The 17804-nt window shown below is 38.7% G+C and overlaps 2 protein-coding genes across 8 annotated transcripts in view; one reads left to right on the top strand and one right to left on the bottom strand.

The window, feature by feature from the left end:
* Positions 1-7748: 7748 nt before the first annotated feature.
* zdhhc4 (zinc finger DHHC-type palmitoyltransferase 4) lies at positions 7749-10865 on the bottom strand. 2 transcript variants are annotated; one of them, XM_058794209.1, is made up of 7 exons: positions 10728-10865; positions 10358-10490; positions 10207-10280; positions 9526-9704; positions 9320-9445; positions 8250-8494; positions 7749-8143 (listed from the first exon to the last, which is right to left on the bottom strand). In XM_058794209.1, exons 2-7 carry the CDS (start codon positions 10478-10480, stop codon positions 7853-7855), a joined length of 1038 nt encoding a protein of 345 aa, XP_058650192.1. In that variant the 5' UTR covers positions 10481-10490; positions 10728-10865; the 3' UTR covers positions 7749-7852. The 2 variants fall into 2 exon arrangements, with proteins under 2 accessions (XP_058650192.1, XP_058650191.1); XM_058794208.1 differs by having other exon boundaries at positions 10718-10851.
* Positions 10758-17804, top strand: part of grid2ipb (glutamate receptor, ionotropic, delta 2 (Grid2) interacting protein, b) — a 31727-nt gene continuing 24680 nt past the window's right edge. For 4 of the 6 annotated variants that reach the window (XM_058794206.1, XM_058794205.1, XM_058794204.1 and 1 more), the window contains exons 1-4: positions 12714-13035; positions 13713-13966; positions 15311-15643; positions 15723-15877. In XM_058794206.1, coding sequence (XP_058650189.1) covers positions 12951-13035; positions 13713-13966; positions 15311-15643; positions 15723-15877 — 827 coding nt within the window. In that variant the 5' untranslated portion in view covers positions 12714-12950. Of the gene's footprint in view, positions 10880-11467; positions 11571-12713; positions 13036-13625; positions 13967-15310; positions 15644-15722; positions 15878-17804 lie in introns of those variants that run through there. The other 2 variants (XM_058794201.1, XM_058794203.1) reach the window with 2 other exon arrangements.

The following is a 17804-nucleotide window of genomic DNA, read 5'->3' as shown; positions in this document are numbered from 1 at the left end:
GTATATGCGCTACCGCTATTAGTGCTGTCGATTGAAGAGGTTCAGTGAATGAAATGTCACAGTTTTGCATTATGCTTTGAAAACGGCAGCAGATAGCCAAGATTTATGCTTTCAGTTCAAATAGAAATCTTATACAGTATTACATTTTGTCGATCTAAAACAGCATTAACAGCTGTCAACCATGTTGGTATGCAAATGAGCAGTCTGAACTTATTAACACAGCGCGTTCCGTTTCGAACATTCACTTCACGTTGTGTATGGGGAAAACTCCTGTTTTACTCTGTACTGAAGCCTTATTTGTTCACATTTGTGTAGCTGCACAAACCAATGGCGCTTCAGCCCGCCAGAAAGGGCGGAGCTGACCTGTATATAAGGCGGCTTACAGCGCAATTCATCAGATCATTCTCCTTCAGCGATGAGGATCATCTCTTCGCTGACTCTGGAAGAAGCTCCAGCTCTGCTCGCCGCCGTCGAAGACGCCTGAAGCAACGAGGACTCAATGCGGCCATCCGGCGCTTGAAGAGCAAGCTAAGAGCATTTCATAAAGTGCAAATTTCAGCATGCGTTGTTTCAAATGTTGCGCAGCGAGTGCGGGACCCCTTGCATGAGAGGGAAGGGCACAGTGAGTGCGTCGCCTGTCTCAGCAGTGCACATGCAGAGGTTGCGCTCACTGATGGCTCATGCTCCCACTGCGAGAGCATGCCTTTCCCATTTCTGCTCGCAGATCGCCTTCTTCCACGAAGGCAGTCCCCCTTGTTCGGCCCTCCCGTTTCCTTTCTCTCCTAAGAGGAAGAAACAGCTGGGCAGCGGGTCCTTCTCATCGGGTTCGGGTGGTGTCACGTCGGCTCAGCACCTGTGTACCCCGCCCTCCCCATGTCCTCTCGCTTCGCCGGTGTGTTTCACACAGGATGACCAATACCCCTCTTCGGCTGCGAGCGGCTTGGTCTCATTCGGCGCATCTGAAGAGGACATCATCATCGAGGACGTTACCGCTGACGACTCCATGTCCTTAGCAGCGTCTGATGCAGTGGAGTGGGGAAATTCCGGCAATGAGCCAGAAGTCCCTCCCCCCTCTCAAGCTCCGAGGCTGAAGCCAGACGCCGAACTCATCCGCGTCCTGTCTAAGGCGGTGGAGGATCTGGTCCTCGAGTGGTCGGCTCCGGAAGAGCCCGCCCACGGCCTGTTGGACGAGTGGTACCTGCCAGGAAGTCGTCAACAATTTGAGAAAAACAGCTCGCTTTCATTCTCCATGCCTCCAAACACCTCTGAGCAATGGAGATTTGTTTCCAGCGGGTCACGTCCTGCAGGTGCAGCACAGGAGTGTCAAGCTGGGTTTTAAAAACAATTAGACGGGATTACTCGCTCCAATTCGCTCGCAGGCCACCTCGCTTCAGAGGCGTCATCCAAACTTCTGTTCTGGACAACGAAGCGCTCATTCTCCGACAGGAGGTGCAGATGTTGCTTGCAAAAGGCGCTGTGGAAATAGTGCCCCCAGCGAACAGCGAGTCAGGCTTTTTCAGCCGATACTTCCTCGTCCCAAAGAAAGATGGCAGGCTCAGACCCATTCTGGATCTCAGACGTCTGAACCACTTGCTTATGCGCCAGTCGTTCAAGATGTTAACTGTCAAACAGATCCTCGCGCACATCTGTTCCGAGGACTGGTATCTGACTGTGGACGACACGCCCTCTAAAGGTTTTTCAGAGGTTGCTTGGCCTTATGGCGGCCGCCGCCTCTGTGATTCCCCTGGGCCTGCTTCACATGCGACCCCTTCAGTTTTGCCTCAAATCCCGCGTTCCACCCCACGCCTGGCGCCTGGGGTGGTTTCCTCTCAGACCACTGCTGTATCACACTCTTTGGAGCTGTGGAGCCTTCATGTATGGTGCCTCGACGGGAGCTTAGTCAGCTCCCAGCAAGAGTAAGCAATACCATTTTGGAGGTGAGAGCGCCGTCTACAAGACGTCTTCACAGCCTAAAATGGTCGGTCTTCCTTAAGTGCTCTCAACTCCATCTCAACTCCATTCAGAGCTCAGGTGATCTCCCTAATGGCGCTCCGTATTTCAGATGGCAATGCAGGGTCCAAACATGCTCTGTCCAGTGAGGGCTTTGAGAATATACCTGAAGCGCTTTAGCCTGTTTAGGCAGTCTGAGCAGCTATTTGTTTGCTTTGGAGGCTGCCATAAAGGACTGCCGGCCACAAAGCAGCGACTCTCTCGCTGGATTGTTGATGCGATAGCCCTGGCTTACGCATCAGAAGGTTTACAATACCCTATAGGTGTGAAGGCCCATTCCACAAGAGGGATGGCCTCCTCCTGGGTGTGGTCTGTCCACATTTGCCAGATTTTATAACAGGGGTGTCAAACTCAGTTGCTGGAGGGCCGGAGTCCTGCACAGTTTAGATGTAACCCTAATTAAACACACCTGATCCAGTTAATCAAGTCATTAAGGCTTATTTGAAAACTACATGGTAGTATACTTATATACAGGTCGGCTCCACCCTTTCTGGCGGGCTGAAGCGCCATTGGTTTGTGCAGCTACACAAACGTGAACAAACCAGGCTTCAGTACAGAGTAAAACAGGAGTTTTCCCCATACACAATGCTCATTCCCTTATCTCAGGGAACTGAGGTTACGTTAGTAACCGGAGCTTTTTTTATTTTGGTCGCGCATGCACACCTGCGTACCACTTATGTACACCTCTGGTTATTCACCCCTGGAGTATTTTGTAGACCAAAACCAGAAAACATTGTCTGAGTATTTTAGCATTTTCACATTTTTTTTGCATTTTAGCATTGTCAATAGATTTTTGGTTAAATGCTTGAAACAAGGTCTGTGGTTAACACAAACTTAAGATATTAATATAAGTTTTATTCTATGACATAAAATAGCTGTATTTGCAATTTTTTAAAAGCTTTTACTTGTCTTGAAAAAGCCGGTTGCTAACACGTGGCTAAATAGGACTGGACTAAATTAAACCTCATCTACTCACTACTCTGCTTTTACAGACTTGTCGCATTCACAGTCGTACTCTTGCCAACTATTCTAACTCAGACTTTCTAATTTAAAAAAAAAAAAATGTATAAAGACAAAGAGTTGTCAGAAATTTTGTGATGGTGACGTTAAAGTCCATGATGTAGCGACCATGGTGTAGTTTGTTTATATCCTACGTTCAGCTTTTTACTTCTGGCAATTGTATTTAGTCTTCAAAACTTCAAAAAAGCTTTTGTTTGTCACAGAGCTAATTTTCCTACAATAATTAAAATGTCAATGGAAAAATCCAGTTAGGTTTTTGTTGAGGGAACCAGGGTGATGCAAACTTTATGCAAATTTTTTCATTTTTATGGGATAAAAACTGAAGGTTGAAGGTAGTTACCCCTATCCTCTCAAGTTCATTTTATTTTTCCTAAGTCCAACACAATCTGGCAGTTCGCTACTACTTTGTTTTACTGAATTAGTGGCTATTTTGTATAAATTTGTACAATCTCATTTGTACGTTTTTATACAATCTGCTTATGCCCCATTGACGGTTAAGATTTAGTGGGCTATGGGTGGACCTTTATGCTTTCGTTTTTTCAAAAAATCATGTATATAATTTAATATGAAATCATATTAATTCATACAAAATCACAACCTAGTAAAATACACATTTTATAACTAGATTGGGTTGTGCAGTCTACAGCTAACCTTGACCAGATATTGAAATTACACCTCGGGAGGATACTGTTCAAAAAGTGAAAGTAATACAATCATACAATGTGGAAAGATAAAATGTGGAAATTATGGTGCAGCAATGACAGTAAACTTTGCTGTAACAATAAGTTCTGGGAATGGGGAGGACATGCAGAAACACCTGGGGTGGCCGTGGCAGGAACAGCTTTCATATGGAGCATGGAGGGAGGGTCACTCATGTCAGATCACTAGCTGACTCTGGAACTGTGGCAGTAAATAATGCAAATAAAGTTTTCATTTCATTTGCACGATTTACATTTTCATGTATATTTGATTACCTGATGTGAAATATAAGTACTCGGCATTATTGTCTGATAATTAGCTAAACTTTACATCTGCTGTCTTTGTATTAAAGGGGTCATATGACGTTGCTTAAAAGAACATTATTTTGTGTATTTGGTGTAAAGGAATGTGTTTATGCAGTTTAAGGTTAAAAAAACACATTATTTTCCACATACTGTACATTATTGTTGCTCCTCTATGCCCTGCCTTTCTGAAACGCATAAATTTTTACAAAGCTCATCGTTCTGAGAAGCGAGGTGTGCTCTGATTGGTCAGTTATCCAGTGCGTTGTGATTGGCCGAATACCTCAAGCGTGAGACGGAAATGTTACGCCCCCTTACCGTATTGTGATGCCATGTCCCAGCGCGACGGCACAAAAACAATAAAACCCATTATAAACTAGGCATTTGTTGCATCCAGTGGGGACATGAGTCCCAGGCACTCCAGGTGGCTGAGGAGGAGGGTCCTGTGCGATAATAGCTCCACCTCTGACTGGGCCAAAATGAGCCAGTCGTCGAGGTAGTTGAGAATGCGGATTCCCATCTGTCTTAGAGGGAAAAGAGCCGTGTCCATGCACTTCGTAAAAGTGCGGGGGGCCAGAGAGAGTCCAAAGGGAAGGACCGTGAACTGATAAGCCACTCCCTCGAAGGCGAATCTCAAGAATCGTCTGTGATGGGGGATCTGGATGTGAAGGTATGTGTCTTTCAGGTCCAGAGAAAAGAACCAGTCCCCTGTGCGAATCTGCAAGTGGATCTGCTTCTGCGTAAGCATCCTGAACGACCTCTTCATGAGGGTGCGTTTCAGGTGTCTGAGATCGAGGATGGGCCGGAGGCTGCCATCCTTTTTGGGGACGAGGAAGTAACGGCTGTAGAAGCCTGACTCGCTCTGAGCTGGATGAACCTTTTCTATAGCTCCTTTTGCCAGCAGGTTCATCACCTCTGAGCACAGAACGTGAACGTCCTTGCTTTGCACCGAGGTGGAGACCACGCCGCTGAAGCGCTGGGGTCTTCAAGCGATTTGGAGTGAATAACCTTACTTTATTATCCCCATAATCCCAGCTCTTCAACTTCTTTTGAGAGGACACGGAGAAGTTCGGCATCCATCCCGACTTTGGCGGTGCTGGGTGCGGACGAAGGCAGGGGGCGGGGTCAGCTACCGAGCCCGACAGCTCCTCTACGTCCGAAGCTTTTATAAAGCCACTTAGCTTGGGTGTTACTCTTCTCGCCTTTTTTATTTGTTCTTTTTTTTTTATGATTTAGAACAGAGGGTTCAATCCTGCTTCTGGAGGGCCAATGTGCTGCAGAGTTTAGCTCAAACTCCAATTAAACACACCTGAACCAAAACAAAAAAGGTCTTTAGGATTGCTAGAATCTTCCAGGTAAGTATGTTAGCACAAGCTGAAGCTAAACTCTTCAGGATGTTGGCCCTCCAGGAACAAGAGTGAACACACAATTGGTCTTCTTTGTTGTGATGAATGCCATCTCACCCTTTGACAAACCAAGCTCCCACCAGATGTCATCATTTATCATCTACTTGTCTCTGGGTTTTGGAAAGCGCCCACACACTAGTCTTAATAAGAGCACTCCAAGTGTTCCTGAAAGAAAGCGATTTGTCTGATGGATAAGCTTGAAATACAAAAGCATGCTGTCTCTGCAACATGCAAAAAACATATCTGGTGTTATTTGAGATATGGTTTATAGGATACAGTTTAACTTGTCACTATAATTTAAATCCTAAAGGTTTATGGCAGAATACTTACCACAGAATCTATTGCTCTATTGCTATAGAACTGATCCCCGCATCCGAAGTCAATCAGTTTGACTTTAAGAGTTACTGTGTTGATCAGAAGATTCTCCAGCTTAATGTCACGGTGGAACACTCCACAGCGACAGCAGATGTCAGTGGCCACTGTTGCCTTTGCCATGACAAACCATGTTATGTCATCAACAAGGGAGCCTCCACAGACCTCCAAAAAATCCCATAGATCTTTGCAGGGTGAGGGGTGTTCCAAGACCATTATGTAGTGTTCAGGCTGGTCCTGCCAGTCCAGCAGCTGAATGATAACGTGGAACTCTCAGGCTCTTATTAACAAGGATTAATAGTGCAACCTCTAATGGAAGGGGTTCGAGATGACCAGGCTAGAAGAAAGATCATTGTTAGATGGCGGTGCTTTCCCAAATAAGGATTTTTGTGCAGTCTAATTTTGTGGCATCTATAGCAAAGAACCATTAACATCTGAGGGACCTTTTAATTGGACAAAAGGTTAAATTTAAGTTAAACTATTTTACACTATGAATTAAGACTATTATACACGCTAAACTAAAGTCCAGCCGTCCCCCTCGATCCGTGGCCGGGCCTGCTGAAGACCACTATCTTTTAGAGAATTTTGATCTAAAATGGGGAATATCTGTTCATGGCCTTGATCAGTCTTCAACTTTGATACAATGATTTTGATACAATGTGTGATGGTGTGGGTTTGTAACATATTGTATTGTAACAATTCATCCTAGGGAACAGAAAAATTCCCTAATTTAGAATTTGGTTTCCAATAATGGATACTCATAGCTAGCTGAAAAATTATGTATATTTTATGATTCAAAGAGATTTAGTAAAAAAACATGTACTCTTTTTCAAATGGTCATTTAATTTACCCTTAGGGTTTACAAAGTCCTGAACAATTTGGCACCTCAAGAGTGTCTAATTTGCTCCATCCATAAGCTACCTCCTTATTTCCGTTTTTAGGTCTCCTTTAAACATACATATTCTCTCAAACCTTCAATGTTCCCTGACCACTGGTTTGATCATAGTTTTACTATTGTTTAATTTCTGTATTTCTCATAGTTTTATTTTGTAATTCTGGTTTTATTTTTGTACAGCACTTTGTTTAACATCGGTTGTTTTTAAATGTGCTTTATAAATAAATATTGCAAGTTACATTGCCTTATACATTACACGAACACAAACTGCATGTTCATTCATGAAACTCATTCAGAAAATCTGAAGTTGTCTATTTTTGCTTATTTGTTTTTATTACAATATTTAAAAAAAAATATATTTAATAAAAAGTCCCACTTTAACCTTTCACTTCAAAATAAAAATATTTTTATTCTAAATCTGTAAATGACTTACTGTGTCCACAAATACAAAATGGAATTCAATAAAAAATAAATTCACAGGCCACTATCATCCAATGACAAAAACAAACAAAAAAACAAAATTTAAGCTCAAAATTATTTAGGTTGCATCAATTCAGATCATGAAGAATAACAATTAATAAGAGAATATAAAAATGTGTTAAGATGACATCTATGCTCAAGGGGGAAATTCATTTAAACCCTGTATTATGCATGTATAAAATATATTTGGTTAAGGTCGTTAAATTTTAGTAGTTTTTTTTATTCATGTTGAAATTTTTTATAAAATGTTGAAATCTGACACTCTCATCCTAAATAACAGTAATAATTTGCTCATGTTGCCATGTAAGTTTTCTGCAACTCTACTTGATTACATGACCATATTATTAAGTGTCACTCCTCAAGTCCTCTAGAAATACATATTTCAAAAACAAATCCTTATGGAATGCATGAAGTAAAAACTAGACGTTATACTGTATGTGACTTCAAGACAGCTATAAAATGGACTGTAAACAATTAGAAACGACATTTGAACATTCTTACAAAAAATGAAAAGAAAAAATAAGTCAGAGAAAAGAAAAAGAAAGAAAATGTACCAATAATACATAAGGCTAAGAAAATATTTATTTAAAAAAAAAACATTTACCAAAATAAAATACAGAGATGAATACAAAAAGACAGTTAAAAACAAGAACAATAATGCACCTTTTCTAGTTTTCTTTTTTCTGAACAGGACATAAGGGCCAAAAGATTTCCCCAAGGTTTTTGAGGAGTCCCCTGTGATAGAAACCTCTAAATGGATTGTATGAGGTCCGACAGTTATGTGCAGAGTATGGATGGCAATGCTGGCAGTTGTGACCTTTTCCTTTAAACCACTCATTGGAGGTTTGATTTATCAGAGCCAAATACATGTGAAACATGGAATAACCCGCCAAAAGGAAAAAGACAAATACCAAGAATCCCAGCATGAAGACGATCCTTGGAAATGTCAGAAAAAGATGCTGTAACAAGACATGCAATGGAAAAAGATTTATCAGAGAGACAATTCATGTACCAAAGCACAATTACTAGTTTCACTAGACCATTTCTGTGGCAAGTTATTATTACCTGGATGATAAAGAGCGGTCCAGCAGGCTGTTGCTCACCCTGCTCATCAATGTAGTGAGCATGCAGGAGTCCAGTTCGTAGAACAGCTTGTAGTAGCATGTCTGCTGTAAGCACTGCAATATCGCCTGCCATGGCGCACACACTCAGAAGGTACAGAAGGAAGTATCTGGTGTTCTGGGCACCGATGCAGTTATTCACCCATACACAATGATGGTCAAATCTCTGAACACATCGATTGCAAACCCCTGTACAAATTAGATCAATAGCATTTGTTGCATAATGTGGGATAAATAAATGCCACTTACACTAATGGTGCACTGGGCACAGCTTGTTTCGCTCATATTATTGTTTCTTGTTTGTTTTTAAACTAAGGGACAAAGAAAATTAGTTTGTGATTAACAACATAATGCCACTTAACAGAATGCAGAAAATGATTTAGTTTATGTGATATAAAATGGGTTTAGTAATAGCTGGTTCACAGCTGAGGTAATTAGTAGCTAAACTTTTATATTAGGATACCTTGACTACAAGGACACAGTTACAAAAAAAAAAAAAAATAATAATAATAATATATATACGAGTTAAAAAATATGGTAGCAATGTTTTAAGCTTTACAGATTTAACTGAAATTTACATTAAAAATATTGAATTAAATCATATGTTTATATCATCATACAACAATTTGTTTTGTACCTTTAATAATATAAAAAAGTGGTACAGAGAAAGACTTTATTGCAAGTAGCTTTTCCACAAACTAAGACGAATAACAATACCAGGTGCAAATACAAAATAACACGCAACACTACAATAATGAAATAAACATTAATTTAACAACATACATTGTAAAATAGAATGCTTCTGTGCATAACTGATTTAAAAACTGAGAAGAAACAACTAAAAAAATGAAAACCATAGGGAATTCAATACAAGTCAATGTATGGGTTTTCACTATAGATTATACAATGATTTGTTCTTTTTTACTTCCAGATATTGTATATTCAACAGTATTTTACTGTAAAGTTACATTAAATGTAATCTGACGTTTAAAGGAAGGATAAACCTATACTTACTACAGTGTTTGGATCGTGCAGGTTTGACCAGCTGACAGGCTGAACAATTGACTCCCTGCTGGAACAGTTTTTCATCATACTGGTAGACCTTCAGTTGTGCTGTATGGTTTGCCTTTGTCAATGTGCCTTCAAAAGAAAACTCAAATTAAATGTAGAGATATTTGAATTATTTTTACTGGAAATGGGACAATTGTTCATTTGCGAACCTGGGTCTCTGCTACAACACAGGTAGAACAGATAAGACTTCACTGCAAGGAGAATGTAAGGAATGCACAAACTGATTGAACTTGTGCCCATGTCCAAACAGAAGCCAAAGACCTCATAGGAGAATTCTCCATACACAACCACTTCAAGTAACAGGTGCAAGTAAAGGAAGAAGTTGTTCCTGTTTGAAAAATGAACAGACATAGGATTAGAGTAAATATACTTGACAGTTTGATGTTCAGGGAACACATATCAAATGTATACCTTGAATAAACTGCATAGTCTAAATAAATGTAAGTCACTTTGGATCAAAACCTCTGCCAAATGCATGCATGTAAAAATTCCTTAAATGTGTCAAGTAGATATGTATCAGATATTTTTTTTTTAATTATTATTTTATAAGTTTATTTAACAAGGAAGGACAGTGCATATTACTAGATAAGTAATAGTCAGTTATGTAGTCTTCTAAATATGTTTAATATACACTACTGTTCAAAGTTTTGGGGTCAGTAAGGGGTTAATGGGGTTTTGGGGGTTAATTTTTGTGGGGTTTTGGGGTTAATTTTTAAATAAATTAACACTTTTATTCAGCACCAATGCATTAAATTGATCAAAAGTGAATTACACACAGCTACAAAATTAAATAAATGCTATTCTAATTAACTTTCTATTCATCAAAGTACCTTTGATGGAACAGCCTGTGCATAGTTCTGTAGCAAATGCTTTGGAGACATTGTGGCATCCATAGAGAGACAAACTAAAAGAAAACATGACATAATTTCTATTTTAAACAACAAAATAAATCATTTTTCAAGTTTGCATGACTTTACTTACCCCTGTGAACTTGTCCAAAAGCAGACCGAGAGGAGTCTGCTGATGTCCTGAATACTTACAAACCAGAGCAATGCAGGTGAGCACCACCGCCACATATACACCAAACAGAGTGAGGAAGTCCATTTGTCACTACCTAAGCAGCACAGCACTGTGAGTGAGTGTAATTCATTTCACTTATTACAGATATCTTTATATACGACGAGAAAGAGCGCTTAAATCAAAATCAAACGTAGTAACATATGAAGATAACTATTTATTTAATAAACCATACTTAAGAGTTTTTTTCTTTTTTTTAAACAATGCTGGACATACATTTGAGCTAATGTACACAGAAAGAGGCAAGCAAAGGAGTTTATTAACCTTTATTCACCTGAACACCATTCTCACACCCTTTTTCCCGTGCAGACCGTAGTGGGGTGAAGCAGACGTGAATACGGAACACTGTTGCCAGATCTCCTCACAGAACAAAAAACCTGTTCTGACAAAACATACAGACTTGCCTTATCAAACAAGTACAAGGAGGTATGTAATTATATAATTTTACACCACTGCATTCTGGAAATAAACTACCAGCGGCTACTTATATGCATAAGCGACTTTTTCAGTTGTAAACCATTCCAAAGCGGATATGGCAACACTGATACGGAACGTACTTACTACTACTGTGCTGTCAAAGTAAAAGTCGTCCCAGACTTTTTTAAATTCTTTACAACCCCCCACCAACACCAACACCACCTCCTTTTTTTTCTGGCTCGCTATTTTGAAGTCATTCCATCTTTCAATATAGTCTGTAAATTACTTATTCCTATTTTAAATAAACTTGGATTTTTTTGGGGGAAAATGTAGCCTAGGTTATTATATTAATATCTGGATGTTAAATAATTGAATAATATCGTTTATTAAAATGCAGCTAGCATACCAAATTTATGATTACAGTACAGACAGTTTCTTCTGGACTTCAGTTTTTCCACAAGTTTATTTGTCCATCAAAAACTTTGAATTATTTAAACATTTTCGTCATTCGTTTCAGAAACAAGGTGGTTGATAATGTTAAGTGCACTTGTTTTCAGTTCAGGGTTGCCATAGCCTTCTAAATGTTGCCTCTTACAGTTATCATGTTACAGACCTGCACATTCACTACAGTGGTGATGCCTCAAATGAAAGGGATACCACTAAAGCCCTTCCAGAATACTCCACCGAGCAAACGAAGCAGGTATTCTCTTTTAAAGTATGCGTGCATTTGTAAATGTATATATATGAACAATATCTTCATGAATATGAAGAAAGTTTTCTATGTGTTTTTAAAGTTGGTCTTAATTGCACTTTTGGTTGTACATCATTAACATAAATGTGAGCTAACACAAATCATGAAGAATGTACACTGCTATTATTTTTGGATGTTTAAATTTCAGTTAGCAAACTTCATTTTTAATGTTTATGAATTGTACTGTAATAGCTAAGTTATTCTGTTTTGTAATATGTTAAATTATGTCTAATTTATTTCTGCATTTATAAAAGACAGAGGTCTTTATTATTTCAAAACAATAAAAAGAGCATAGAGTCCTTACAGTTAGTGCAAAATGATAAAAAAAATACTGTTTTATTGCAATACAGTAATATTTTTCTATATAAACAACCACTTTTATGTTGTATTGGTAAGTTGAGATGTTGATTGAGGAACAGCGTGTTTGGAGATACAAGCATTGGCTCTAAATAATTCAGTTAGCCCTGTATTGCTTGTCTTTGCTTTGGTTCTTTACATAATACCTCTATTACGTTTTACTGCTAGTTATACTGTTTCCCCATTCAGTTTGTAGCCTTGAAAGTGAAACCGTGCTACACTTTGTCATTTGTTTATACTGTGGCTTGTTCATATTTATTATCTGCCTGGGCCAGTAGGCTACTCAAAAAGAAAAATATATATATATGCTTTGGAAGCCCCCGTTTGCACCTGAGCTGCATGTCAGCTCACTCAGTAAATCAATCCTTCCTCCCAAATTCCCCCTGGATGCATGACAGCATGTGTCCTGCCATGTGGCACGAGAGATCTCGAGATGCAGCGTTTAATCTGGCTAATCCAGAGCAAGAGCTTTAATAGCACTGCTCCTGTTCAAAGATGTGTGACTGCGCTCTTCAGTGCATTCAGACGTTCTAATTATCCACCATCGTCCTGACGGATCCCCAAGCTGATACTGGGCTACTTTTTGTCCCTTGGAGAGACAGCTTGAAGAGAGAGTATGGGAAGGAGGTATTTATAGAGAAATGGGGCCTCACTTTACCCTTTTTGGAGAGAGAATCATTAAGGATCTGTGCTAGGTGTCCCAGTTTCTTGATTTGAGCTCTGCAGGCAGGACTAGCAAGACTCGCCAGAGATGCAGAGTCAACTCATCGACAACATCACTCTGGCACTCGATGCAGTGTCACCCTTTTTTTAAGTGGCAGTGCTCTGCATGCCACACGACGATGGGGGGCATTCGAAAGGCGTTTCCCCTGAAGCGTGGTGCGGTGCAGTAAGAGGATCTCGTACAGCTAGGAAGACGTGGACCAGGCGTTTTGCTCTCCGATTTTTAGATACCTGTTGAATTACGTCAAAATGAAGAAATTCCTCCAGAATAAGAAAGGGAGATACTCCTTACGGCAGAACAAGCCGGGTCCTCGATATCCGCCCAAAGATTTGTGTAAGTGTTTAGTGTTCAAATATTTTGTATTTGTAGGATGACGATGATGATGACTTTCAGCAGCACATTTAAAGTCAGTTTAGGTGTGTTTGGAGGCAAACGTTCTGATGAATGACCTTCTGTCAATTTACAGGCTTAGGCTTTGCATGGACCGGCACCACAAACACAATATTTTACCAGTCATTTAATTGGGAATGTTGATGTGTAAATGTCCTGGTCTTACTAGAAAGGACTTGCTATGCTACAAATGTGAGTCACATGCTGCTGATGCTGTGTTCAGGCACATCTGTGCTCTGATATCGGATGATTTGGGAGCCTCTGTTCCTTTTTCAATGAGGTCAATGTTACTGGGAGGTCTAATGTGTCAGCTGAGACTCTGTATTTAGTGAAGGTTGTATGGCTCTCTTTATGTGAGACTGCATTACTTTGTCTTGTCAGGATAGGCAAAAACTGACTTAACTTGACATATTTTAGCATCTAGGTGTATATATTTTAGGTGCTTGAGTTATTTTAGTGTCTGTTCAAGCATGTGATGTCCAGCAAATTCCATTTTTCTCAGGAGGCTTGATCATTTTGCTGTGTGTATGTAGGTCTTGTTTACAACTGGCTGATCAAACATTTGAGCCTAGTTGCTCATTAGAGACCACATACCCTCTTATTTGCCATCTTTCTCACAGTCCTCACCATGCCAGCGTCCAACCAGGGCTGGCCAGAGGAGTTTGGCTTTCAGATAGGGGGGAATGGGCCCAGCTACATCCTGACTGTGGAGGAGGGAAGCAGTGCACATCTGTCTGGACTGCAACCTGGAGACCAGGTTTTGGAGATCGAGGGCCAAAATGTTTCCAGTCTTAGTGCTCAAGAGGTCATTGCCCTTGCCCAATCACAACGAAACATCCCGCCCAGTATTGGAGTAGTTTCACGCATCCAGCAGGTGGGTTAATGACGTGACATTTTTGTCTGAATGTATTCATTTATTCATTGTAACATCAGGGTTATTATCGTTAACTAAAAATATTTTGGTTAATTAAAATAAAACTAGATTAAAACCAAATAAAATTAAACTAAATTAAATGAAACCTGAGAAAATAAAAAGCTAATTTTACAAAATTAAAATGTCAATACAAACTATAATATACAATTTATACATACATTGATCTAAATACATCTATTCTATTAAAAAAAAATTTTTGAGGGCATAAGGTGATATAATGATATTAATAAAGAAAAACTTCTCTGAAATTCTTAAATAAATTCACACACACACACACACACACACACATATATATATATATATATATATATATATATATATATATATATATATATATATTTTTTTTTTTTTTTTTTTTTACAAAGCAATGATAGTTCAGGTTGTAAAATGCACTAAAATTACAAACTGGAAATAAATGGAAAGTACAACTGAACTGAACTAAAACTAAAAATAAATTAAGCCTAAATAGTAATATTAAAACATCTAATAAAAATGACAAAATGACAAAATAAAATTTCTAAAAATGTACCTACAATTACAATGAAACCTGAGAAAATAAAAGCTAATTAAAAAATCCACAAAATGTCAATAAAAACTATAATATAACAATTCATACATACATTGATTTAAATTTTATTCTAAACACCTATTCTATGAAAAACAAATTATATTTTTGAGGGCATAAGGTGATATGATATCAATGAAGAATAAAACCTCATTAAAATAATGAAATTTAAAAAAAACAATTCACACACACACACACACACACACACACACACAGTAAACTACTGGCAATTTTTGAATTTCATAAAACACCGTTTTGTATGTTTTTTAAGCCTTTTGTTTTACGGGGACACAGGAAGTGTCCTCATAAACCATGTTTACGTTGTAGTACCCATGTTATTATACACATTTGTGTCCTCATAAACCATATATACCAGTAAACACACACACACAGATATATAAATGTGTGTTATATATAGGTTAGTTCAGGCTGTAACCTAACTAAACTTAGTTCAAGGTTAGTTCAGGCTGTAAAATGTCATGATGTGTGACTCTCTAAAAATCTAAATGTTATTCATGAATTAATAATAACATAAAAAATAAATATATATAAAAAAACATTCTCTTGAAAATGTACCAATACTTCCCTTGAAAGATATATAAAAATCTATTTATAAAAGTTTTTGAAAACCTTCAGAAACCAACATGAATACAAACTATTTATTCAGTTCTGTCTATTACAAAATTTACAATCTGTTGCATTTCAATAACTGTCTGCAGATGGATATCACTCCAGGCCCTGATGGTCGCTTCGGTTTCACTATCGTGGGAGACTGCCCCCTGCTGGTGGAGGATTGCTCCCCCTGCTCCCCAGCGGGTCGTAGTGGTCTCAGAGCTGGAGATTATGTCATGGAGGTGAATGGGATCCCAGTGAAGCACCATGAGATGGCAGCCGCTTTGATAAAGGCCTCTCAGGGCCGCACGCTGCGTCTTGGGGTGCTGTGTATGGGCAGTCGCCAGAAACGCAGCAGCGGGAGTCTAGAGGACTCTCATAGAGACACAGATGGCATGCGTCAGGACCGCAAACACAAGGCTCTGGAGTTCAATAGGAGGGTGAGTTTATCGAACAGCCTTATGTTTTTTGAATTTATAAAATGAAAGATGTGCCAAATCAGAATCATTCCTGTTTCAGGTTGAGGAGATTTTGAGGAATGAACCAGAGGTGAAAGAGAAACTGTTTGCTGTGCTGAAACAGTTTGCTGCTGAGAGGAAGGTGGACTGGCTTGCCTCCGTTCTTCCTGACATCTTGACAACTGAAGAGCAGCAACAGCTCATCTCAAACATCAGGTACCATGACAACCCCATCTGCCACCTACAGTGCTCATTAATTTTTAACCTCCATCTCAGGGCCACTCTGACCCAGATGTTTTCCGCTACTGTATTTAGCCGTGCAGAACAATTTGAAGGCCACCAGAGGGCATCAGTTTAATGTAGGTTTTGCTGAATATATGAATAGGATTTTAGTACTGTACATTCTTTGCTGTTCTTATTATTCATATTCTGGAAGGTCACACTATGATGCACATATTTGCAGTAAACATTAACACGCTTTCATTACTACGTGTTTGGTATAGAATTAAGCAGTGTGGCTTTCAGTATAGACTGGTATGACCTAATAAGGCCACTGATAGATGTGTCTCCAACTGGTGCTGCCATGTAAACTGATAATCTTCAATCCCTCTCATGTGTGCTGGCACAGTTAATAGTGAAATTCCTTTTCCAGTCAAGCCTATGTCTTAATGCCAACTGGGTCAATAGCATAAGATGGCACTAGACAGGGAATTCTAGTGTTGATCCATTTGTCGGCTTCTCTTTGGGCACTGTCAAGCTGTTTGACACATGATGCTTAGTGGGACAGTTTATGTGGAATAACAAGTGAGTTGTTTTCACATGATTAGTTGTTTGACTATAATGTACACTAATGTTTAAAAGTTTGGGTTCAGAAGTCTCTTATGCTCACCAAGGCTGCATTTATTTGATCAAAATATGATTTAAAAAAAACAGTAATATTGTGAAATATTATTACTGTTTAAAAAATGCATTCTATTTTAATATGTTTTAAAATATAATTTATTTCTAAGATGGCAAAGCTGAATTTTCAGCCGCCGTTACTCCAGTCACATTACTTGTATCACATGATTCTTCAGAAATCAATGTTGAATGCTGATTTGGTAAAGAAACATTTCCTATTGTTATTAATGCTGAAAATAGTTGTGTTGCTTAATATTTTTGTGGAAACTGTGATAATTGTTCAGGATTCTTTGATGAATAGTTCAAAACAACAGCATTTACTTAAAAAGAAATCTTTTGTAACATTATAAATGTATTTACTGTAATGTATGATCAATTTAATGCGCTTGTGTTGAATAAAAGTATTAACTGTAACACTTTAGTGTAGGGACCTTAGTGTCGTTGCTTATTAGCAAGCCTGTTATTAACATATTGGCTGTTTATAAGTACTTATAAAGCACATATTGTGCATGAACATATTTCACATCCCTAATCCTAAACTTAACAACTGCCTTACTAACTATTAATAAGCAGCAAATTAGGAGTTGAGGCTAAAGTCGTAGTTAATGGTTTGTTAATTGCGAGAATTGGACCTTAAAAAAAGTGTGACCAAAAAACCCAAACCACAAACTTTATGGTAAATGGTAGTGTATGCTATTGCCGTTATTAAAAAAAATATATTAGTATAATAGATTTTTTCTGGTGAAGGTGTTTGATGTGCAAGAGAAATATACTGCATGTTACATGTTCACCTAGGTTGCGTTTTGCATGGCAGCTTCCCTCAATTTATCAGATAAAGAACATTATTAAGGTTATATATAGTGTTCAATATTGTGTTTGCTAAATGGAGACAAGCTATTCCCTCAGCGCAGTAGGTGTTGTTCCTTGTATGATGAGATAATAACCTTTGTCACTGTATAATCCTCTTTAGAGAGATATCTGGTGAAGGGTGGTGAGTGGGGATGTCACCATGTGTTCAGCAGTGCGGGGATCTTGAGTTCCTTGGGATGTACTTTGTAATCCTAAATATGCTGTAGTTCAACTAGAATATAAGAATATGACACATGGAACTTGTGAAAGGAAATTAACCATATTGAACTGTTGGTACTTAGTATAGTCAATTTTTTTGATCTAGTACATTTGAATATTATCTAGGACAGATTTTAAGCCGTTCTGGGTAGATTCAGATTGTATTGGCCTACTG

This window comes from Onychostoma macrolepis, chromosome 12 (assembly GCF_012432095.1).
Source record: "Onychostoma macrolepis isolate SWU-2019 chromosome 12, ASM1243209v1, whole genome shotgun sequence".
Taxonomy (NCBI): Eukaryota; Metazoa; Chordata; class Actinopteri; order Cypriniformes; family Cyprinidae; genus Onychostoma; species Onychostoma macrolepis.
This window is presented reverse-complemented; position numbering and strand designations above follow the sequence as displayed.